This window comes from Borostomias antarcticus (assembly GCF_949987555.1).
Source record: "Borostomias antarcticus genome assembly, chromosome: 5".
Lineage (NCBI taxonomy): Eukaryota > Metazoa > Chordata > Actinopteri > Stomiiformes > Stomiidae > Borostomias > Borostomias antarcticus.
Window position 1 is genome coordinate 25,196,802 of NC_140238.1, and position 24,911 is coordinate 25,221,712.

Consider the following 24,911-nt stretch of genomic DNA (forward strand, 5'->3'; position numbering starts at 1 on the left):
TACAAATTACAAATGTACAAATTACACGATAAGTACAATTTCTATACAGTTTAAAATAAGGGTAAGGAAGATATATATCAGTCTGGATAGATTATGTACATGCTATATATGGATATGAATAAATAAATAGCCCCGGGGCGGGGGAGGGGGGTCATTGGTGTGTTATGTACAGTACATACTATAGCTATAATAAATAACTAATCACCCTCAGTACAGCATAAATACCAGGTTTTCTAAAAGAAATGCTCCCAGATGTTGTTATGCATGATGGTGATGTTTGGCTTAGCCCCAGTTATCAATGTCAAGACTGATAGTTGTCCAACTCCATATTCAGTCCAACCTGCTGGTGCTTCCTCTCCATGTCCAGCAGCTCTCCCTCCACCCGGCTCTGCCCCTCCTTCACCTTCAGCAGCTCCTCATCCTTTGCCTGCATCTCCTCCTCCTGCCTGGTCACCTGCAGCAGGGGCTTCACCTGACACACACACACATACACACACCTGGGGTTAGACCTGGGAGCTTTAGACACACACAAACACATACACACACACACTTAAACACCTGGGGTTAGACATGGGAGGTTTAGACAAACACACACACACACACACACACACACACACACACATTTTAATCATTTATTTATGTCCACAGACACACACACACAGATGCACACACACCTTGGTGAAGAGCCTCCACCATTGCCAGTGGCGCAGCTTCAGGTAGGCAGCACAGTTCCTCTGCATAACCTTCAGAGCACTCAGCTGCTGCTGCTTCTTAGCAAAGGCCCTGGGAGACAGGCCAGAGGTCAGGAGAGACAAGGCAGGAGAGATCGGTCAGGAGAGACAGGTCAGAGGTCAGGAGAGACAGGTCAGAGGTCAGGAGAGACAGGTCAGGTGAGACAGGTCAGAGGTCAGGAGAGACAGGTTGGGAGAGACAGGTCAGAGGTCAGGAGAGATAGGTCAGGAGAGACAGGTCAGGTCTGGTGTTTACTGAGAAACTAGAGACCAGATGAGACCAGGTCTGGTGTTTACTGAGTAACTAGGGACCAGATGAGACCAGGTCTGGTGTCTACTGAGGAACTAGAGACCAGATGAGACCAGGTCTGGTGTTTACTGTGGAACTAGGGACCAGATCAGACCAGCTCTTACTTGCGTGCCAGGTAGCCCCGACAGACAGACTGGAAGTAGATGATGATGTCGGTGATCTTAAGGTCTCGCTCCTCCTCCAGGTGTGCCAGGACTCCGGCCCGGAAGAAGATCTTACTCTGGCCGATCCGGAACAGGTTGGGGTCCAGCTCCAGAGCCCGTATCTGGGGGAGTGGGGGAAGGCGGTCAGAAGAGGTCAGGAGTGTGGATCAGCGAGCCAATTCAACACAGTAAAAACCATGAGAAACACGCTATAACATATATGACACACACATTTTATAATTGTACAGTACTCTGAACAGACATGATGTGATCATGCATTTGTGTATTTGTGTTGAATGTAATGTATGCTCCCTCTATACACTATCCTCACCATTCTCTCACAGGCTTGCTTGCCGTCCATGAAGCCCTTAGGAATGGCATTGGGAGTCAGGATCTCATACCTGCAGAAGATTGGAGATAAGAGGAGAGGCGAGGAGGACAGGAGGGTAGAGGAGGAGAGAGGAGAGGAAAAGAGGAGCGAGGAGCATAGAGGGGAAGAGAGGAGAGGAGAAGAGAGGAGGAGGAGGAGGAGAGAAGAGGAGGAGAGGAGAATAGAGGAGAGTAAAGGTCACAAGGATGTGAAATCAGTAGGTCATGATCACAATGGGCCTCCATGTTGACTGAAGCTGGGGTGTGGGAGGTGTGGAGAGCCTGCTGACTGGAGCTGGAGGCGGGGCATGGGTGTGGGCAGGGGGGTAACACAGATCTACACTGTTCCCTGACTGATAGCTGCTGTAGGACTAAAATAAAATAACTTCTAAAAGCTGGTGTGTTCATCGTATCCAAGGCAATGGGATGTGACTGACAGGTTTGCCTAGCCTGGAAGCTAGACTCATCGTGAAAAAACACCCAATGTTTTCACAATTAAAGAAGAACAAGAGTATGCATTAGCGGAGTTTCTCAGCTGAAAATACATTTTCGCCGTTCTTCCCACTGGATTTGGCAAAAGTTTGATCTATGTTTTGTTGTGCTGATTGGCTGAAGGAGTTGGTCTGTCAAGGCAAGTACTCATGCCCACTCAAATTGTTCTGGGCGGCTGGAAGTCCTTTTTTCCCCTCGAGTCTGGCTTCCAGGTTTAAGTTTGCCTCCCACCCCTTACCTTAACCTTACCCTAACACTTAGCCTAAACCTCACAGGAACAAAGTCCTGTATTTTTGGTTAGATAAGTAGCCTAGATAGACGTGGGGCTGAACCTGAACCACCTAGAGCTGCTTTCCTAAAAATGTAACCTCTAGCTTTTAGTCATTAACACGGGTGCAACGGACCACCAAACTTACGGTTCAGATCATATCACAGTTTTCAGTAACGGATCTGATCATTTTTCAGATCAGAAAAAAAGAAAGAAAAGGGAAGCAAATATAACTTTGCTTTCCATTTATTCTGCCGTACACTGACAGGAAAGCCAACGAGCTCCCATACATGCAACTTAAATGGTGCAGGAGACTTTTCGTGACTCTCACTCTGACTCTCTTTGCATAATGAACCGTCAGAGCGCTTCAGAGTAAAACACAGCACGTGCTTTCGCCTTGTCTATCGTTTCACTGCAACTCAGCATTGAGATTGAGGGAATTATGACTTGGTTAAATTTTGCTATTAATCCATGGTCCACATTCGTGCCGAATCATGGGGGGCGGACTGTACGGATCATGGATCAACTACATTCTGTTACACCCCTAGTCCTAAATTAACATGTCAAAGTAGATTCTCAACTAAAAGAGACTCTAAGTCCTGGGTTAGGGTTAAGACTACCCCTGGACTAGGGTTTGGGTCTGGTAAATGGGCCCAGGGTGTCCTATATGAACAGAACCAGTACCTCTGTCTGAATTCCTGGAAGACAATGTGGTTGGGGAAGCCTGCGTTTGTGTGTGTGTGTGTGTGTGCCCTGCCCACTGATGTGAGGACAGCAGAGTCGCTGCCCATCTTTCGCCGCAAGCTCAAAACTCATCTCTTCAAGAAGTACTACCAAGATCCTCCCTCTTAAGCACCTATCGTATTTTTTGTTTGCTATTCTTCACTTTGCCTTCAGCACTAGATATGCTCTTAAAGAAAGGAGATGCACTTCTGGCAAGTAGTAGTACACTGACTTTTCCTACATTAAATACAATTATTTTAAGTGTGTGTGTGTGTGTGTGTGTGTGTGTGTGTGTGTGTGTGTGTGTGCGTGCATGTGTGTGTTTGTGTGTGCGTGTGTGTGTGTATGTGTGTGTGTGTGTGTGTGTGTGTACCTCTGTCTGAACTCCTGGAAGACGATGCGGTTGGGGAAGCCCTGTCTGCAGATCCGGATCCCCTCCAGAACTCCATTACACCTCAGCTGGTCCAGGACCAGGTGAGGGTCCAGTTTACCAGCCTGGGGGTAGAGGGGGGGTTAGAGAGGAACCAGGACCAAGGACCAGGTGAGGGTCCAGTTTACCAGCCTGGGGGTAGAGGGGGGTTAGAGAGGAACCAGGACCAGGTGAGGGTCCAGTTTACCAGCCTGGGGGTAGAGGGGGGTTAGAGAGGAACCAGTTTACCTGCCTGGGGGTGTGGGGAGATGGGTTAAGGGCTAAGGAAGCTAGTACCAAAACTTAAATCATTCTTAATAGAAATGGTAGTCAGTCGGACAGTGGTGATGAGGACCGGGGAGCCCTCACCCTCTTCTTGTGGTCAGGGTTAGGGCTAGGTGTGGATGAGTTCTGGATGAGGACCAGGGAGCTGAGCCCCCACCCTCTTCTCGTGGTCAGGTCAGGGTTAGGGTTAGGTATGGATGAGATGTGGATGAGGACCAGGGAGCTGAGCTCACCCTCTTCTCATGGTTGGGGATGATGCACCGGACGAAGTTAGGATTGGTGTTCCTGAGCGTGGCCATGAGCTTTGACAGCTGCTCCTTGTACAGCTGGCCCACCGTGCGGAACATGCCCTTCTTGGTTTTGTATGCTGCCCCGAACGCTGTCTCGTTCATCCCCGCCACCTGGTCCAGACCCACAATACGGTCCACTAGGGGCAGAGAGAGAGAGAGAGAGAGAGAGAGAGAGAGAGAGAACAGGTAGGAGAGAGAGGGAGAGGGTAGGAGAGAGGGAGAGAGATAAAGAGAGAGAGACAGAGAGAGAGAGTAGGAGAGAGAGGGGGAGAGAGAGAGAGAGAGAGAGAGAGAGAGAGAGAGAGGGGGGGGGGGGGGGTTAGGGATGATGTTAGAAGGTGGAGGTCTGTGTGAGTGATGTGAACTAGAAGGCCACACAGCCCTAGTCCCTGACCAGAAAGCAGCATCAAAGGAGATCTTCAGTTGACCATGACCACATCCTACATCTGTTAACCATGTCACTCATCTGTCGACCACATCACTCATCTGTTGACCACATCACTCATCTGTTGACCACATCATTCATCTGTTCTGTTGACCACATTATTCATCACTCATCTGTTGACCTTATAATTCAGTCCAGCAGCAGGTTTCATCTGTGACCAGGAAACACATTCTTTTAATTCTGGGCTTCACCCGGATATCCGGATTCCCCTGATGAAAATCTCCTTTGAACACACTTCTTAGTTTGGGACTAGCACTGCGTTCCATATCGCATACATACTTCCATACTATATAGTATGCAAAGGATGTAATATGTTCCAATACATAGTATACAACATGCAGTATGGCAAAAATACCAGGATGTCCTACTACATCTGGTCGTATTTTGCAGTATGCAAGCCAGCAGACTTTTCTGGTTATTTTAACCCACAATCTAGTCATTTTTTCCACATGTTCTCCATCACCATAACTTTAAATTTTTGATAAGAGCCACGTCATCAAGTTGGCGGATGGCGGCCATCTTGGATTTCAACGACGGTGACCATGTGAAATCTATAAGTGCCAATATCTCCGGTCAAGGTCAATCTTGGTGTCTTCCTGTGTGGAGTACTCTCCCATGCCTTCAAAAGCCTGCAGCGAACTGGTGAAGTGCAGCTGCAAAAGCTTGAGTGGGTGTGGTGCAAGGTGCAGTTGCAAGAAGGCACAGTGGAATTGCACAGAGCTTTGCAGCTGTAAATGTGAGATAATCTGATTATTTGTTGATAAATTTCAATCCAATTAATGCATGTTATCCTTGTGTCTGACCGCTAACCGAGTTGAAAATTACGTAAATTCATTGCTAGAATGAACACATTTATTTGATTTTGGCACAAATAATCATCTGGTGACATTCTAATTAGCTTTAATGCATTCCTTGACCCAGAAAATGTATATTCTGACACCAAGATTGACCTTCTAGGTGGCTTGGAACCCGAGATATTGGCACTTATAGATTTTACATGGTCGCCATCTTTGAAATCCAATCTTGATGACGTGGCTCCTATCAAAAATTGAAAGCTATGGTGATAGAGAACCTGTGGAAAAAATGTGGTGCTTTTGTCCAGGCGCGTCCCCATCCTTCTCAAATCTGGTCCTAAGCCGCCTGACTAACTGGAGTGGAGAGTGAGAGCAGTCCTGTCAGAATAAGGGAGCAAGCTAGAGAAGAAGGTTAAGATGCAAACAATCCTGTGTGCAGCGGAAATTACGTGATATGTGCGAGTTGCGACAACTGTGGACGAAAGTCGCTTTATGGACTGCGACGGATGAGGTCGAATGTCAAGACGCAATGTTACGACAAGGTACTGTAGCATGTCCCAATTGGATGCACACTGTGTGCAAAGTACGTACTTTCTAGGGGCAGTAGTACGTACTGGTAGCAAAAAGTAGAGGTATGTGATTCGGAACACAGCACAGGCCTAATCTGGACCCAAGCAGTCAGCCCATAATGCATCATTTACAAACTGACCAATCAAGCAGCAGCAGAGGACTAGGGGCGTGGTCAGGACACATGAGGGGGTCTAAGGCCTGAGATAACAGAAGGTTAGCAGTATTACTAGACAGCCACCTGTGGCCCCTCAATAAGCAGTTGTCTCTGTTTTTTAGGGATGACCAAAACATAACCTGAGAGCCCGAGCATCCCTAACCGCAGAGTAAACCTACTCCTAATGTAGTTAAAAGCTATCAAATTCCACACTATTCCATGAAAACACTTCCCCCATCTGGATGTCTGAATAAAATATCGTCTTGCTGCATTTACTCAAATCTGTTGCCAAGATATACAATACCTCTGGAGTAAGGTATCCTGACCACAGACGCACGCACGCACGCACACACACACACACACACACACACACACACACACACGCACACACACACACACACACACACACACACACACACACACACACACACACACACACACACTCTCTGTACAACTATTTCCCTACCGCCCCCTGACCACTATTTGGTTTGACTAGCAGGTAATATTTCAGCATCACATCCGTCTTTATATTGGTTTATCATTCCCTTTATAATAAAATCAGATTACGGGGGTCAGATATCTGGCATACAGGCTGCTGGGATCAACTTCGGCCCCAGACCGGCAGTCCCAGACAGGCAGCCCCAGACAGGCGGTCCCAGACAGGCAGCCCCAGACAGGCGGTCCCAGACAGGCAGTCCCAGCTCATACCAAAGCATTATAGATTCCAGCGGAGCAAATAAGAAGCTTTAACTATCTGTACCAGGCTGGAAGGTTGTCAGTCGACGGAGGTCCGTCTCCAGCCGTCAGCAGCTGCCTGTCTGAGGTCCCTTCACAGGGGAGGGTTGAATGTTCACAGACAGAGGGCAGCAGGGCGCTTAAGCCCGCGAAATACTTGCTGTTTACCGACGCGTCCACGGAGTGATGCACATATTTTGCGGCGCATTAATTTCTGCGTACCTGCACAGTCAACCGCAGCGGACGCTCCAAAGGAACACAGGAAACGCCTGACTTATTACTGACTTATTATTGACTTGACATTTGTAAGCTAAACTGTTTTCCAACCCCCATCATAAATAATTATCCCAGATTCAGCAAACAGCTCAGCACAGTGCTGAGAGAGGCACCATGTTGGTTAGTAGCCTCAGGCCGTTAACAGGGTATTCATGGAAAGCCTTGAGGTGAGGTCTCTCTGTCTGGGAGTGCAGACAGAGAGACCGGGAGTGAGCAGCCAGGAGAGAGAGCAGCCAGGGGACAGAGCAGCTGGGAGAGAGCAACTGGGAGAGGTCAGGTGGACAGACAGAGCTATGACAGAGCAGGTAATCAGGTACTGGAGCCTTAGTACAGCAGCACCAGCAGTAGCAGCAGCAGCGTAGCCACTCAACAGCCAGCAATAAGACTGTCAGACAGACAGACAGACAGACAGACAGACAGACAGACAGACAGACAGACAGACAGTACATTCACCTGCAGGAGCCTCATGGAGAGGAGAAACATTGTCATAGAAAGACGCTCTCTGAAACGTCTGAATGTCTACAGCCCAGAGACAGAGAGAGAGGAGGAGGAGGAGGAGGTGAGGAAGAATAACACAGCACAGAACACACAAACACATGCATACATACACACACACACACAGAAATACACAAGCACGCTCACCTGAACAAACTCACATACACACCCACACAAGCAAGGATTAGTTGTGTACATTGTAGAAGAGAGTCATGTCGTTGGCAACAGTTCTTAATTCGGTGTAATTTTCCATGCAAGTTAACGAAGCAGAGAGAGAGAAGGCAGTCAGTTCCATCATTTCAGGCGGGCTTAGCATGGGGTTATCCAAACCCTGCTAAAATTAGTAGGTATTTTACTCCACACGGGCATTACTTAATCATTTCCTGCCCACTAGGTCTTTCTGTAAACATTCTGAGTTCAAATCAGTTCATTATGAAACTCATTCCTTCACGAAACTCACGTCTTCCACTCTCTATAATCAGAGCCTGCCAGAGAACACAGAGGTGAGACCACAGACGACCCAAACGTCTAGACCAAGGCCAACCTCAGGACCCGACCCTCTCGACCCAGGCCCAGAACCCTGTAACCAACCCTCTCGACCCAGGCTCGATACCCTGTACCCAACCCTCTATACCCAGAACCCTGGACCCAACCCCCTAGGGCCAGGCCCAGAACCCTGGGCCCAACCCTCTAGGGCCAGGCCCAGAACCCTGTACCCAACCCTCTAGACCCAGAACCTAGAACCCAGAACCCTGGACCCAACGCTCTAGGTCCAGGCCCAGAACCCTGGGCCCAGCCCTCTAGACCCAGGCCCAGAACCTTGTACCCAACCCTTTTAGACCCAGAACCCTGACCCAATCATCTACACAGGAACCCAGAACCCTGGATCCAACCCTCTAGACCCAGGCGCAGGACCTCAGGACCAGGGTTAGGTTTGGATGAGAGAGGGTGGTGCACTCACCGTCCTTCCACAGCTCGGCCACATACTTGTCAGCGGATTGATGCAGCAACGTGGCCACATTGTCGTTCAGGGGGTCCATGTTCTTCATCAGCCACTCGTCTGCCTTGTAATCCACCTGTGAAGGAAGAGGAGCGAGAGGAGGAGGAAGTGGAAGAGGGGGTGAAGGAGGAGGAGGAGGGGGAGGGGGAGGTGGAGGAGGTTGGGGAGGAGGACGAGGACATGTACTTCCACGATACTCTCAGGACCCTGAGTCTACTCAGGTCGACAGACTGTCACAGTGCAAAAGCTGTGTGCCAGGGCCACCATCACACTACCTCAGCTCAGTCTGAACACCTGTGAGGGTCACAGCCCACCCCCCTTAAACCCCCCTCCTGAGGCTGAGGCAGCGTATGAATGTCTGAATAAGAGTCTGTTGAGTGACAGGAGAAGATTCAGGTCAGCTCCTGAGGCGAGGACAGACAGACTGTCACTCCTGCCCTCTGGGAGCTAAATCTCATTAAGACCCGCCTGCTATGTGTGGGACGATATTAGCTTTCATGTGGGGCTCTGCTGTGCTGAGGAATGCTAGCCTAGCAGGCAGCCTCTCTCCAGATGGCGGAATACAGCGTAGGATTGAAAATTGAGCCTTCTCCGTTGCGTAACGGGGCCGAGGTCGATCTCACCGCGATGGGATCCAGATGTGGCATCCCCCAAGCTAACCCTAACCCCCAAGTTAACCTTAGCCTCCAAGCTAACCCTAACCCCCAAGCTACTGTAACCCTAACCCCCAAGCTAACCCTGACCCCCAGCAGGCGGCACAACTGGACTTTTGTGCCGAGACGATGACCTGACCACAGGGCCCTGGAGGAGGAGGAGGTATGCAGACTACTATCTACTGTAGCTGTACACCAACTAGGGCCACTGCCTCCAGCACATAAACACAGACTGGCAACACAGGGACCGCAGGGAGAACCCAGAGAACATGGGAACATCGACTAGCAAGGCAGGGACCACAGAGAGAACCCAGAGAACATGGGAACATCGACTAGCAACGCAGGGTCAGCAGTAAGAACCCAGAGAACATGGGAACATTGGAGGTCATCTCACCGGGGCTGAAAACCATTCTGATTTCAGGAGCAGCATTCCATCTGGTGTGGACAGCTGGCTGAGGGCGGGGCTGTAAGCAGTTGCTGATCTGGTAGATCAATGGAGAAGTCAAACACAAACTGGTAAATATCTCCTGGAGGCCCTGACAGGGACCAGCAGGAGTTCAGCAGCTCAGAGGAACATGCTGTAGAGGCGGATGAAGCAACAGCAGCTGTACCCTCAACAGTTTGAGACTAAAGCTAGGGCTCCTTTTCTTCAAGTTATCACTATACCATGGGTTCAAAACCACTAAACCACGGGTTCAAGACCACTAAACCACGGGTTCAAGACCACTAAACCATAGGTTCAAGACCACTAAACCATGGGTTCAAGACCACTAAACCATGGGTTCAAGACCACTAAACCACGGGTTCAAGACCACTAAACCACAGGTTCAAGACCATTAAACCATGGGTTCAAGACCGCTATACCATGGGTTCAAGACCATGGGTTCAAGACCACTAAACCATGGGTTCAAGACCACTATACTATGGGTTCAAGACCATGGGTTCAAGACCACTAAACCATGGGTCCAAGACCACTATACCACAGGTTCAAAACCACTAAACCATGGGTTCAAGACCACTAAACCATGGGTTCAAGACCACTATACTATGGGTTCAAGACCATGGGTTCAAGACCACTAAACCATGGGTTCAAGACCACTATATTCTGGGTTGAAGAAGTCATGAGTTCAAGACCACTTTACCATGGTTTCAAGACCACTATACCATGGGTTCAAAACCACTATACCATGGGTTCAAGACCACTATATCATGAGTTCAAGACCACTATACCATGGGTAAGAACAATGGGATGGAGCTATATCTGGTAGTACCACGTAGTACCCCCCGAAAGGTTGTTAGCAGAGATATTGGTTCTGAGTGTCGGGAGCAGGCTTACAGTAAGCTGAGGTGTGCGGCTGCCCATCCAGAGCTGCGTCTGATCTTCGTACGTACCTTGCCTGCGTAGTGGATGATGCAGAAATCTGCCTTGTCCTTGAGCTGGCGGGGCTTCTGGAACTTGGGGTGTGTGCCCTGCTCCTGGAGGACCTTGTCTATGAAGGTCTTGTCTGTGGCCTTGGGGAACCAACACTCCTCATCCAGCAGGGCCAGCACTCCCGGAGGGTTGATCTGCAGTTCACACACGGTCAGAGAGATGGACAGGAAGATATGCGTCTTGTGTGTGTGCGAGTGTGTGTGTATGTGTGTGTTTGTGTCTGCATGTGTGTGTGCACGTGTGTGTGTGTGTGTCTACGCATGTGTGCGTGTGTGTACGTGTGTGTGTGTGTGTACGCGTGCGTGCATGTGTGTGTACGCGTGTGTGCATGCGTGTGTGTGTGTGTGTGCAACAAGGAGACTGACCGGCTTCTCGATGAGGTCGATGCAGGGCTGCAGGTCCAGGCCGAAGTCGATGAAGCTCCACTCGATGCCCTCCCTCTGGTACTCCTCCTGCTCCAGGATGAACATGGTGTGGTTGAACAGCTGCTGCAGCTTCTCGTTGGTGTAGTTGATGCACATCTGCTCAAACGAGTTCAGCTAGAGGAGAGAGAGAAGAGAGAATTACTGATGATTGAATGTCCTAATATGACCTTTATGAAGGTTTTCTGTGTCCATTTATTCTGATTTATTTACAGTGTGCTTACAGAATGTGTGTGTGTGTTTGTGTGAGTCTCCCACAGGACAGGAACCCAGTGTACCTGGAAGATCTCGAAGCCAGCGATGTCCAGGATGCCTATGAAGGAGGCCCCCTGTCTCTTGGTCCTGTCCAGCGCCTTGTTGATGCGGTGGACCAGCCAGCGGAACAGACGCTCGTACGTGGCCTTGGCCAGCGCCTCCACCGCAAAGTCAGCCTGGGGGGAGGGGGGGCAGGGGAACCGTCAGAACCGACAGAGCCGCTGGAGAACTATAGAACCTCTAAACTTTTAGAAGACTAGGATGTGGGGAACAGTTAATAACAGGATAGATTAGTGGGAACTGTTAAGAACATTAGAATAGATTAGTAGGAACAGTTAAGCATGTTAGGATAGATTAATAGGAACAGTTAAGAATGTTAGGATAGATTAGAGGGTAGGAACAGAACATTAGGATAGATTAGTGGGAACTGTTAAGAACATTAGAATAGATTAGTAGGAACAGTTAAGCATGTTAGGATAGATTAATAGGAACAGTTAAGAATGTTAGGATAGATTAGAGGGTAGGAACAGAACATTAGGATAGATTAGTGGGAACTGTTAAGAAGGTTAGGATAGATAATACTGTAGGAACAGTTACGAAGGTTAGGATAGATTAGTGTGAACCGTTAAGAACGTTAGGAGAGATAAGTGGGAACCGTTAAGAACGCTAGGATAGATTAGTGGGAACCGTTAGAAATGTTAGGATAGATTAGTGGGAACCGTTAAGAACGTTAGGATAGATTAGTGGGAACCGTTAAGAACGTTAGTATAGATTAGAGGGAACCGTTAGGAACATTAGGATAGATTAGTGGGAGCCGCTAAGAACGTTAGGATAGATTAGTGGGTAGGCGTGCACTGAGTTGAGGTACCTGTTCTTTGGTCTGGGCCTTCTGGACGTAGTCCCGTCCCACCTTGATGCGGGGCGAGAGGATAGCCCTGGTGAACTCCATCACATTGATCCCCAGCAGGTGGCACAGCTTCTGGGCCGCTGTAGGGGCGGGGCAGGGGGCACATGGGGAACAGTGCTCTTCTAGACACTACTGGACATCATCAACACCTCAGAATGTTTGGCGTGTGTGTGTGTGTGCATGTATGGTATTTAAAGTTCAGATGTGTAAAAGGCTGAAGACTTATCATCAGCGGTAGTGTAAATACGGCTTACCTGTGTTCTCAGGCATGGAGGCCTGGTCTGTGTTCCTCTCCTTCTTGAAGACGATGTTCCCGAACTGCAGCACTGCAGACACCACCTTCAACATACCTGCAGCAGCACCACAGAAACCGTTCCACACCAGAATGTGTGTGTGTGTGTGTGTGTGTGTGTGTGTGTGTGTGTGTGTGTGTGTGTGTGTGTGTGTGTGTGTGTGTGTGTGTGTGCGTGTGTGTGTGTTTCTCACTCACAGACAGTCTCGTCATGGGAGAAGCTCATGATGTGCATGGCTTCCATGGTCTACTGTGTGTGTGTGTGTGTGTGTTTCTCACTCACAGACAGTCTCGTCGTGGGAGAAGCTCATGATGTGCATGGCCTCCATGGTCTCCTGGAAGTTGTCCTTGTCCTGCTGGCCCGGGATCGGGAGGTTCCCATTGGACAGGAAGCGGTAGTTGTTGAAGCCCTCCAGGAGCAGGTCCGCTGAGGGGGGAGAGAGAGAGAGAGAGAGAGAGAGATGTGTAAGAGAGAGTGACGGGGGGAGACACAGGGAGAGAGTGAGAGACGACAGAAGAAAAGAGAGACAGGGAGAGAGACAGAGTGTGAGACAGAGAGAGAGAGAGACAGAGAGAGAGAGACCGAGAAAGACAGAGAGAGACAGAGAGAGATCAGCTAGGACTATAAAGGAGTGGGAATGGACTTCTATGTTACCCTGCTAGAGACTCACATTTGAGGTGCTCCCCAGCTCCGGCCAGCAGCTGGTAGAACACGTGGAAGGTCCTCTCATCCTTGGCCTGGCGCACGGCACGGGACTTCTCCAGCAGGTCTGGGGTCAAAGGTTAAGGAGCAGTGCCCTCATTTGCATCTGCTACCACTCTCATTAGTGCAGGACTGAATCAGGCCTTTCAAGCAGTCTATGATACAGTAGTTCAGCTTCTCTAGAATACAATGAATGTCTCCTGCAGGTATAATGGCATTATTATTATTATTATTATTAGTAGTAGTAGTAGTAGTAGTAGCCTAGTAGAAGTATTATTATTATTATTATTATTATTAATAATAATAATAATAATAAATCATTGTATTTATAAGGCACTTTTCATTGTCAGACAATGTCAAAGTGCTAAGTACAGTATTAGATATCTGACCTTGTAGCCTTCACTAGTACAGTATTAGATATCTGACCTTGTAGCCTTCACTAGGGAGCAGGAGGAATCGCTTTGCAGTATCACTTTGATCCATTCTCATGTGTTTCTGATCACTTGTGTCTAGGAACAGGGTGGACACGGTGGGACTACAGTACAACAACCCCCTGTGATTCACTACAGGCTGGTTTATAGGAGAGAGAAATGTTTGAGTATTGGGGCTGTTTAGTGTTTCCAGAGACCACGGCTAGCAGCATCTCAAGCGGAGGAATGCTCATTAAGAACACTTTCCACAGCTTTATAAATCGCACTCTGAGCCACCCCATATCTGGACAAACTTTGTATTTTTGAGGGATGCAATTTTGTAGTTTTCTCACAAGCGTAAGAAGCATGCAGAGACAATCAATGGCCTAAAACTGCAACTGCTGCTGCTGTTTCCCAAAGTTATCCCCAGATAAACATGGAGAAAGATGAGGTGATGCCTGAATCCATTGCTCTGGCAGAGCCCAGACAGAGCCAGCCAATCAGGAAGAGCCCAGGGAGAGCCAGCCTATCAGAGCCAGCCTATCAGGGAGCAGGGCAGGCTCTGTGGAAGTGCATTCTTGTGGTGCTCTGTAAACCCTGGAGCCAAACCACAGCTAAGTTCAGCTCCAAAACGCCTCCCCAACTCCTCCATCTCTCTCTCCTTCCTCTCTCTCTCCTCCTCCATCTTCCTTCTTTTCCTTTATCCTACTTTTCTCTCACTTTCTTCACATTCCCTCTCCCCCTACACCCATATTCCTCCCCTCTTCTTTTCTCCCATCCTCCTCCACCACCCTCCTCCCCTCCCTCCTCCTCCACCTCTCCTCCTCTCTCCCTCTTCCTGTAAATGGTAAATGGATTGCACTTACATAGCGCTTTTATCCAAAGCGCTTTACAGTGAAGGCCTCTCATTCACCCATTCACACACACACATTCACACACCAATGGCGGCAGCTGCCATGCAAGATGCTAGCCTGCTTACTGGGAGCAATTTGGGGTTCAGTGTCTTGCCCAAGGACACTTCGGACAGGAGGAGGCGGGATTCCACTCGCTCTGCCATTGAGCCACAGCCTCCCCCACCTCTCCTCCTCTCTCTCCTCCTCCACCTCTCCTCTCCTTCCTCTCCCTCCTTCCACTCCTCTCCTTCCTCTCCTCCTTCCACTCCTCTCCTTCCCTCTCCTCCTCTCTCCCTCCTTCCACTCCTCTCCTTCCCTCTCCTCCTCTCTCCCTCCTTCCTCTCTTCTCCTTCCTCTCCTCCTCTCTCCCTCCTTCCACTCCTCTCCTTCCCTCTCCTCCTCTCTCCCTCTTTCCTCTCCTCTCCTTCCTCTCCTCCTCTCTCCCTCCTTCCACTCCTCTCCTTCCTCTCCTCCTTCCACTCCTCTCCTTCCCTCTCCTCCTCTCTCCCTCCTTCCTCTCCTCTCCTTCTTCTCCTCTCCTTCCTCTCCTCCTCTCTCCCTCCTTCCTCTCCTCCTCCTCCCCAGGCTGTTATCTCAGGATACAGGTCTCGATGTTGGCTCCTACGATGTATCCAGCAACGTCAAAGTTGATTCTGATGAACTTGCCCTGTAGATCCAGACACAGGACATGCATATTTATAATGTTTGTAGTGTAGTGCTTCTCTGGGCACCCAAAGTCGCTTTAGATAAGTAAGAGACAGTTTTTAATCTTGACATATCACACTATCTCATGGCACGATATCTCATCACACCCCTACTAGTATCATCTCTGAGCTACTGGTCTCTCCCCCAGACCTTCCCCCAGGCCTCGCCCATACTGAATGTAGCCCACTCCAGCCGGGCATGGATGGTCACACAAACAGGTCAGTCACACAAACAGGTGAACGAACGTACGAAACGTGACGAGTTGTCGTTTTTAACCGTCTTGGCGTTGCCGAAGGATTCCAGGATAGGGTTGGCTTGTAGAAGTTGGCGTTCCAGTTCTCCCTGTAGAGAGGAGAGGAGGAGAGAGAGAGAGAGAGAGAAAGAGAGAGAGAAATCGTGAAGAAGGCACTAGCTTATGTAGTACCTGCACCAAACAGCATCTAAAGAGGTTACATCATAGATCACAAAACATTCATGATGCTACAGCATGAAGACAGCTGGGACTGGCCAGTGTACAGAGACTGGTGATTGGCTGGGACTGGCCTGCCAGAGTGTACAGAGACTGTTGATTGGCTGCCAGAGTGTACAGAGACTGGTGATTGGCTGGGACTGGCCTGCCACAGTGTACAGAGACTAGTGATTGTAAAATGGGCCAGGTGACATGTTGAGATATGGTATGAACCCACTGTATGAACCTACTTATGAGCCTACTGTATAAACATCTACAGCCTGGGGTTCTAGAGGTGCTAGAGGTGCTAGGGTACTAGAGGTGCTAGGGGTGCTAGAGGTGCTAGGGGTGCTAGAGGTGCTAGAGGTTCTAGAGGTGCTAGGGGTGCTAGGGGTACTAGAGGAGCTAGGGGTGCTAGGGATGCCAGTCATACTGGTTGACCAATACTGTGCTCAACTCAACCGACAGTAGAATAGACAGAAGAGCCGAAGACCAGTTGAGGGATCAGAGAGAACCTTCCTCCTGTGGTACGCATTTCTGTGGTTCTCATGGTGATGCCCTGCCCCAGCACCAGGCCAGACGTACCACCCCTCGACTTCTGGATGTCTCCCGACCGTAACCATGTCGACCAGGGTGGCAGCCGCTTCCCCAAAAAACCTCCACCCTGCTGCTCCAGTGGTTGGGATATTTCCCAACCGCCACCCCTTTGTGGACACACATGTACCTCCATCCCCAGGCCCCATGCTCCTACTCACACACACACACACACACACACACACACACACACACACACACAAACACACACACACACACACACACACACACAGGCAGACAGACAGACAGACACTCAAATGCACACACACACATACTCATGCTGCATTCCATTTGTCTGGGAAGTGGTGAGGTGGGAGGTGGGAGAGATTGAGAACAACGTCACACACAAGGTAACCACAGAACAGTAGACAACAACAGCTCAGAACAAAGATGGACGTTAGCTAGCTTTGTTTGCCAAACCAGTAGATAACACACTATGCGGTATTTTGTGCATACAAGAGGTTGCGAACCTTTGGGGAATACTGTACGACTGATTTAATGAGACACAAATAAGACAGAAATGCTAATAAAACTGTATTACTACAGTTTCACTTAGTTACACAAGGAGCTGCCGTCTTGTTTCGCGGCCATCTTACCATCTTGTTCACAGCTAACTGGGGGAAGGGTCGAGTGGTACGAGTTCACGAGCCGAGAAAACAAGTCGTGAGGGGCGTTCCAGTTAAAACTGCAAGTAGTATCGCATGAATCACGACGTCATGAGCCAAATGGAACACAGCATCACTCTCGCTCTCTCTGGCTGGCAGGCCAGAAATTTCTGCTGTCCTCAGCACCGCAGCCTTCATCCTGGTTTCAGCCTGCCAGACAGAAACCAGGACACCAGGGCCTCATTTTCTCACAGTGACCCTGTAGAACCAAGCTCTCTCTGAGGGTCTGAGCCCAACACACCCTAAACCAGGCTCCTACCCAACACCCTCCCAAAACCAGGCTAAACCAGGTTAAACCAAGCTAAACCAGGCTCCTACCCAACACCCTCCCAAAACCAGGCTAAATCAGGTTAAACCAAGCTAAACCAGGCTCCTACCCAAACCACCCTAAGCCAGGCTCCTACCCAATACCCCCCCAAAACCAGTCTAAATCAGGTGAAACCAGGTTAAACCAGGCTAAACCTTGTGAAACCAGGTTAAAGCAGGCTAAACCAGGCGAAACCAGGCGAAACCAGGTTAAACCAGGCGAAACCAGGCTAAATCAGGCTAAATCAGGTTAAACCAGGCAAAACCAGGTTAAACCAGGATAAATCAGGTTAAATTGGGCTAAATCAGGCTAAACCAGGCTAGGCCATGCTAAACTAGGTTAAACCAGGCTCCTAGTGCTTTGGAGGAGTAAACTTAGGCAGGTGGCCGTGTCCCTAGGCACCTAAAAATATTCAGATTGCAATACATTTCACAGGAGAGCATACTGAGACTGGTAGGATTACACCCTCTGTGTCCTGTCTCTGAAAAGCACATTTATCATAGTTTTTCCAACACATTTACGGGTGCCCCATTGACTTCCATTGTAGCCCAGTGAGAGCCTGCTAAAATCTGCAGCTATCAGTGAAATTATGGTCTCTATGTTTAAGGTTCATGGTGGACACACCACAAATAGGATTCAATGTCCAAAATAGCACACTACCCATTTAAGTACTGCTAACTCGCCAATATGGCCTATACCCCTTTAATCTGTTCTCCCCCAAAACCCAGGTGTGCCACGTCAACTCTGACGACCCTCCCAGCTCCGCCCACCAGCACCAATCTGAGAGAGGCCAGCATAGCGGGAGGGCTGTCCCAGGAGACCGTGTAGCTCAGGCTGTAAGGTCGCCCGGTCTCTAACACGTAGAGCGGAGTTCGAATCCCACGTCAGGTGGCATCTGTGTGTGTGTGGTGCTCCGCATTAACATGCCCTCCTGTCTAAATGAAGCTGTACACTCAGGGAAGAACATGGGAGGCAGATACCTGGTCAGTCTTCAGAGGTGGTCTGACCATCACTAGCCCTCCCTACAGCACCCATGCTCTCTGATGACCGGGGCGAACTGAGAGAAATCGCAACGGACAGATACGGAGCAGACATGTTTTTAGCACTAATTTCTACTAGCCTACGGCTAATCTCCTACACTCGACCAGCACATTAGAGTGAGAGCCTTTGAGTTTGAGTTTACTACAATCACCCTCTCTCTCGTCGTCCTCGGACAAGCCCTCCATCGGCACTTCCAGTCATCCCGATCCTCCATACATCTGGCTAGCTCGCCGGTACTTTCCGCTCCTGCATCTTTCTTGAGTACGTCCACATACGTTAGTGTGGGACGCCCTCGTGATCGATACCAATGTGTTGGCTCCCACAGCAGCAGTTTGCTGGCTGGTGTCTCTGGCAGTGACCAGCCAGCCTCATTCTCCTGGCTGCTATTTTCTCACTCACCCTTGGTGAACCCTCATACAGATACTAGTTGGTAACATGTTTACTCTTGCTGATGTTAAATACTGCACGCAGCATTCTGGTGTAGCACCCATCTAGGGACTTCTGTAGGGTGGGCTTCAGGGTCCTGCATTCACAGTCATATAGGAAAACGGACTCTACTATCGCATAGAAGAAGCTGAGCTTGATTTGTCGGGGGAGGTTGGAGTTCCATATGCTGGCCATGCTGTTCAGGGCCCTCCACACGAGCCTTCCTCACACTAAGGTCTTGCTCGGACGAGTTGAGCCATGAGCCCAGGTATTTGAAGTCGTTGAATTCTTTCAGAGCAACGCCACCTGATGTTGTTAAAGGTGGATGGTCCGGGAGGATGTTGTAGGTGATTAACTCAGTTTTCTTGGCATTTAGCCGAAGGCCAACCTTGGCACACTCTGTCTCCACTCCGCACAGAAGCTCGATAGCAGACTGATGTCGTCTGTTTAGTCCAGGTTTGTGGACTACGGCGGGGTGTCATCTCAACCTCATAGGTGTTATAGTGAGGCCGAGTTCCTGGTCCTGTCCACTGATGGCCTTCCTGAGCCCATAGTTCAGGACTATGATGAAGAGGAAGGGGGCAAGGATGTCCCCTTGCAACCTCCAGCCAGGATGTCAAAAACCCTGTCTTAGCTGGTCTACATCTTGTCTTACCTGGAGGTGAGTTGGGGTGACAGGGGGAGTGTCTGGTGGGTGGGTAGGGGGGGGGGGGGACTGGAGGTGACGGGTCATGTGATCTGATCTACATGTAGACTGAAGGGATCAAGTGACAGAGATAAAAAAGATATTTGGTCTCTCCTCTCCCTACACTGTGTCTGGATCAGAGTGAGATGATAAGAGAGAAGTTGAATGGGGCTGCTCCAGTCAAACCTCTATCTTCTTCTGGAGAATGAGGACCCTCTCTCTCTCTCTCCCTCACCCTCTCTCTCTGTCTCTCTCTCTCTCTCTCTCCCTCTCACATCTACCTCACCCTCTCTCTCTCTCTCACCCCCTCGCTCCAAGCTACTGGGTGTCTGAGCCTTTACCAGCGCTGCTATTGGGCCCAGAGCCACCCCTCTCAAACCCCTACCCCTCCCTCCACCTGTCTCACCCCCCTACACCTCCCTCCACTTGTCTCCCATTCCTCTGGCTGTGTGCATCTTTCTCTCATTCCTCTAGCTCTCTCTCTCTTTCCCAGGCAGGTTAATTGGATGCAGAGGCAGCATGCTGTAAGGAGGGCAGTGTTGTGGTGTACTCTGGCACTGAGACGCAGGTACAGAGTTACAGTACAGAGTTACAGCCACACACGCAGCACACACACAGACATACACCCACAAACACACACACACACGAGCACATGCACACGCGCGCACACACACACACACACACACTCAATGTACACAATCTGGCAGGGGGGAGGAGTTTACCTCATACCCTATACAGTCTATATACATTTCATAGAAGTCTTCAGATTCTGCAACGCCATGGTTTGAGGAGAACACATCTGACTGATTGTAGGGTCAACACACACACACACACACACACACACACACACAGTCAGCACAGACAAATAAACAGCTCTGAATAAGAGAGAGGTGAAGCTGGACTGATATACACTCTCAAATGTATTTAACCCACAGGGGTGTGGACTGAGAACATGTTCTCCTCTGCTCTGTAGCCTGGACCTGAGTGAGAACATGTTCTCCTCTGCTCTGTAGCCTGGACCTGACTGAGAACATGTTCTCCTCTGCTCTGTAGCCTGGACCTGACTGAGAACATGTTCTCCTCTGCTCTGTAGCCTGGACCTGACTGAGAACATGTTCTCCTCTGCTCTGTAGCCAGGACCTGACTGAGAACATGTTCTCCTCTGCCTGGACCTGACTGAGAACATGTTCTCCTCTGCTCTGTAGCCAGGACCTGACTGAGAACCTGTTCTCCTCTGCTCTGTAGCCAGGACCTGACTGAGAACATGTTCTCCTCTGCCTGGACCTGACTGAGAACATGTTCTCCTCTGCTCTGTAGCCTGGACCTGACTGAGAACATGTTCTCCTCTGCTCTGTAGCCAGGACCTGCAGTCAGAGGAGAAACATCGGCTGTGTGACCTGTGTTGGCGCGGGTCAAGGGTATTAATCAGCCCAGGCAGAGTGAAACGCCATCCCCAGGTGAACGTCTCAGTTTCTGAAGGTCATCCTTGTAATGCACAGCAGAAGATAAATCAGGGCTGGCGTGCCTGTATGCTGTAGGGTTAAGATGAAGGGTATTCTGAGTAACCAGAAGCTTTCAGTCTAGCTCTCGGTCGACACGGTCACGGCTCTTTTCTGTCCTGGCCCCGAAGTGGTGGAATGAACTGCCCACAGATGTCAGGAAAGCAGAGTCACTGCCCACCTTTTGCCACAGGCTCTTAACTCACCTCTTCAAGAAGTACTACCAGGATACTCCCTCTTAAGCACCTACTGTATTTATATTTTGCTACTCTTGCACTTTGGCTTTAGCACTAGATTATGCTCTTAGTCACTTGTTTAGAAAAGAGACGCACTTGTGAATTCTGGAAGGTAGTAGTACACTGTCTACCTACATTACATGCAATTATTGTAAGTCACTTTGGATAATAACTGCAATGTGATGTTATGTCCAGGAGAGAGAGACTGGCATGCCTATATACTGTAGGGTTGAGGTGAAAGGCTATGTCCAGGAGAGACTGTAGGGTTAAGGTGAAGAGCCATGTCCAGGACAGAGACTAGGGTGGTCTCTCTCCAGACAGAGAGACTAGGATGGTGTTTCTAAGGGTCGAGACAGGGTCAGGTTAAAGTGGCCCCACATCACAAGTTATTGATGCAGGATTGATAAGAAATTAATGAATGTGGTTCTATATAGAGTTTTTATCCTGTCATAATTAGAGTGCGGTTTTTAAATTAAAGAGTTTTTAATCAAAAGTACATTATTTTAATTCAAGAGGACAGTCCTTTAATTCAGGAGCATGCAAAATCATTCCTGCCTACTCTCAATACTTTACACACGTTGTGCTCGCATGGAGTGGAAAGTTCAAACCAGCCACTGAGTGAATCATCTGCAGCAGTGCAGCTAAATGTCAAGGTGAGTGTAATTTTGTTCACTACTATCCAAGTGCACTGCTGCAGATGATTCACTCAGTGAATGGTTTGAACGTGCCACTCCATGCTAGCACAACACTTGGCTGTGTACTAGCCAGATAGCAAGACAGAATTGTCAACATCCGGTGCAGTGGGTGGATTCAAAGGAGGGTGTGATAATCCCATTGGTCTAACCATAACCAATTCTTATTGGTGGGTTTCATAGGTACGTTCAGCTGACCGTACCACTCTCTATAGGGCCTTGCGATCCTGAGAGCTGCAGTGTGTTTTTTTAGGGCATTGCGTGTTTTGTTGTGAATCCGAGTGTCTGGTTTGGGTAGGTTTTTATGGTCTGTTTGGCTATATTTTCCTCTGTAGCCTTCCCGATTAATTCAATTATTTTCTCAGTCAGTGTATTTATATCTGTGTTATCATTTAGCAGTTGTTCAACAGTTGTGTTAGGGAACCTAAACCAAGTTGGTGGAGTTATCACTGTTTCTTATTGGTGGCACAGGCTGTATGTCCCTTTGAACAGAGTATAACAGTGGTCCAGCGTTCTTGATCCTCCCATGGCACAGTCTGTGTTTGTGAAAGTTGGGCAGCACTTGTTAAAATTGCTAGCTACAATTAGCGAAGCATTTGGTTTGTTAGATTGGTAGCTGTTCAGTGGAGCACTAAGAGGGCTGATGACATTGTCGCCTGGGGTGGAATATACACTGCCACAAATATAAGGAATTACAAGGTAAACTTGTGGGAGAAAGTCAACATTTTATTGCAAGGAATTCCAAGTCAAGAAGTGGCGTTGCAGTGACGTGATGTTCTTGTCTTTGCACCATTCCTGGCTCACTAGCACATAGACTCCACTGCCCTTTGTTTACTCAGATTTCATAGTCAAAGCAGTGTATATAAAGAGTTTTCTGCAGGATTGATGGTGTGATCTGTTTTGGAGGGATGCAGCCATATTTGTGTCAGTAAGAGGACTTTACAGTTCCTGATGTCCCATTCGTGTACAAACTGCATGCAAAGGTCATCCAGTTTCTCCTCATTCAAGGACTGGACATTAGCCATCAGGATACTGGGCAGCGGGGGGGGGTGTGCCTTTGCAGTGCGTGTCAGGTACTGATGAGATCCATCCAGAAATGCTGAAGGCGCTGGGTGTTGAGGGGCTGTCTTGGTTGACACGCCTCTTTCACATTGCGTGAAAGTCCGGGTCAGTGCCAAAGGAGTGGCAGACTGGGGTGGTGGTCCCAATATTCAAAAAAGGGGACCAGAGGGTATGTGCCAATTATAGAGGTATCATATTACTCAGCCTCCCAGGGAAAGTGTACTCCAAGGTGCTGGAAAGGAGGGTCCGGCCAATAGTCGAACCTCAGATTGAAGAGGAATGCGGATTTCGTCCTGGTCGTGGAACCACCGACCAGCTCTTCACTCTCGCAAGGATCTTGGAGGGGGCTTGGGAGTTTGCCCAACGTGTCTACATGTGTTTTGTGGACTTGGAGAAGGCTTACGACCGGGTCCCTCGAGAGGTCTTGTGGAGGGTTATGAGGGAGTATGTGGTGAGGGGATCCCTACTTAGGGCCATCCAATCCCTGTACACCCAGAGCGAGAGCTGTGTCTGTGTCCTCGGCAGTAAGTCGTCTTCCTTTCCGGTGGGGGTTGGCCTCCGCCAGGGCTGCGCTTTGTCACCAATGTTTGTGATTTTCATGGACAGGATATCGAAGCGTAGTCGTACGGAGGTGGGCTTCCAGTTCGGTGAGCTGGGGATCGCGTCACTGCTATTTGCAGATGATGTGGTCCTGATGGCATCATCTGACTGCGACCTCCAGCACTCTCTGGATAGGTTCGCAACTGAGTGTGAAGCGGCAGGGATGAGAATCAGCACTTCTAAATCTGAGGCCATGGTTCTCAGCAGGAAACCGGTGGTCTGTCCGCTCCGAGTAGGAAATGATTCCTTACCCCCAAGTGAAGGAGTTCAAGTATCTGGGGGTCTTGTTCACGAGTGAGGGAGCCATGGAGAGAGAGTTTGGCCGGAGAATCAGAGCAGCTGGTGCGGTTCTGCAGTCGCTTTACCGCACTGTTGTGATGAAAAGAGAGCTGAGCCAAAAGGCAAAGCTCTCGATCTACCGGTCTATCTTCGTCCCCACCCTCACCTATGGTCATGAAGGATGGGTCATGACCGAAAGAACGAGATCACGGATACAAGCGGCCGAAATGAGTTTTCTCCGGAGGGTGGCTGGGGTCTCCCTGAGAGATCGGGTGAGAAGTTCAGTCATCAGGGAGAGACTTGGAGTAGAGCCGCTGCTACTTTGCGTCGAAAGGATCCAGTTGAGGTGGTTCGGGCATCTAGTGAGGATGCCTCCTGGGCGCCTCCCTAGGGAGGTGTTCCAGGCGTGTCCGGCTGGGAGGAGGCCGCAGGGTAGACCCAGGACTAGGTGGCAGGATTACATCTCCACACTGGCCTGGGAGCGGCTAAAGATTCCCCAGGCAGAGCTGGTTGATGCTGCCAGGGAAAGGGATGTCTGGGGCCCCTTGCTGGAACTGCTGCCTCCGTGACCCGACCCCGGATAAGCGGATGAAGATGGATGGATGGATAAATCCCAGAGACATGGACAATTAATTAATTAATTAATTTCTGTATATATAAGTTTTGTAACTTATGTCTTCTGTTATTGTCTATAATGGCTGATTGAAAAAATTACACAAGTATGTTCAGTTGTGTTCATACAGTACATGACCACCTCTCATAAACACCACAATCAGTTACACCATCAAAAAGCTTACTCTTCAATGGTGCAAGTGTGCTATATTTATACTGAGGAATGAGTTTAACCATTTCAACTTGATTACACCAACAAAATGCATAAATGGGCGGAGCCCTGTGCTCTCTGAGCACCCTTTCTAGTATATATATATATTTATTTTTTTTGTACCGTGGTATCTAATTGGGTATCAAGAATAGGTGGTATTGAATTGGGTATCAAAATGTCACTGGTATACTGGTAACGACTACAAAATTTTGGGTATCGTGATATTCCCAGTCAGTCATATGTGAGTGTTCCCACAACTGCTTTAGCAAAAATATCCAGTAATAAGACGCGAATTACAAACAAATAGCATAATCTCCATGGATTCGGAAGCAGAAAAGGTTTGCTGCATCTTTAATGATAGAGAGACAGGAGGTGGGTGTTACTACTGAGACA

At 49.1% G+C, this 24,911-nt stretch overlaps 1 protein-coding gene across 5 annotated transcripts in view; it reads right to left on the bottom strand.

Annotated features, from left to right (window-relative positions):
• The window catches only part of LOC311308771 (myosin-10-like), a gene marked incomplete at both ends in the record, with an annotated part of 73,228 nt that overhangs the window by 15,735 nt on the left and 32,582 nt on the right, over positions 1 to 24,911 (bottom strand). For 4 of the 5 annotated variants that reach the window (XM_084437811.1, XM_084437810.1, XM_084437809.1 and 1 more), the window contains 16 exons: positions 341 to 472; positions 675 to 783; positions 1,146 to 1,306; positions 1,516 to 1,585; positions 3,410 to 3,531; positions 3,964 to 4,157; positions 8,451 to 8,565; positions 10,535 to 10,708; positions 10,940 to 11,113; positions 11,275 to 11,427; positions 12,120 to 12,238; positions 12,413 to 12,508; positions 12,734 to 12,877; positions 13,122 to 13,220; positions 15,060 to 15,123; positions 15,411 to 15,503. In XM_084437811.1, the coding sequence (XP_084293937.1) occupies positions 341 to 472; positions 675 to 783; positions 1,146 to 1,306; positions 1,516 to 1,585; positions 3,410 to 3,531; positions 3,964 to 4,157; positions 8,451 to 8,565; positions 10,535 to 10,708; positions 10,940 to 11,113; positions 11,275 to 11,427; positions 12,120 to 12,238; positions 12,413 to 12,508; positions 12,734 to 12,877; positions 13,122 to 13,220; positions 15,060 to 15,123; positions 15,411 to 15,503 (2,019 nt within the window). Of the gene's footprint in view, positions 1 to 340; positions 473 to 674; positions 784 to 1,145; positions 1,307 to 1,515; positions 1,586 to 3,409; positions 3,532 to 3,963; positions 4,158 to 7,447; positions 7,514 to 8,450; positions 8,566 to 10,534; positions 10,709 to 10,939; positions 11,114 to 11,274; positions 11,428 to 12,119; positions 12,239 to 12,412; positions 12,509 to 12,733; positions 12,878 to 13,121; positions 13,221 to 15,059; positions 15,124 to 15,410; positions 15,504 to 24,911 lie in introns of all 5 variants that reach the window. The other variant, XM_084437807.1, reaches the window with a different exon arrangement.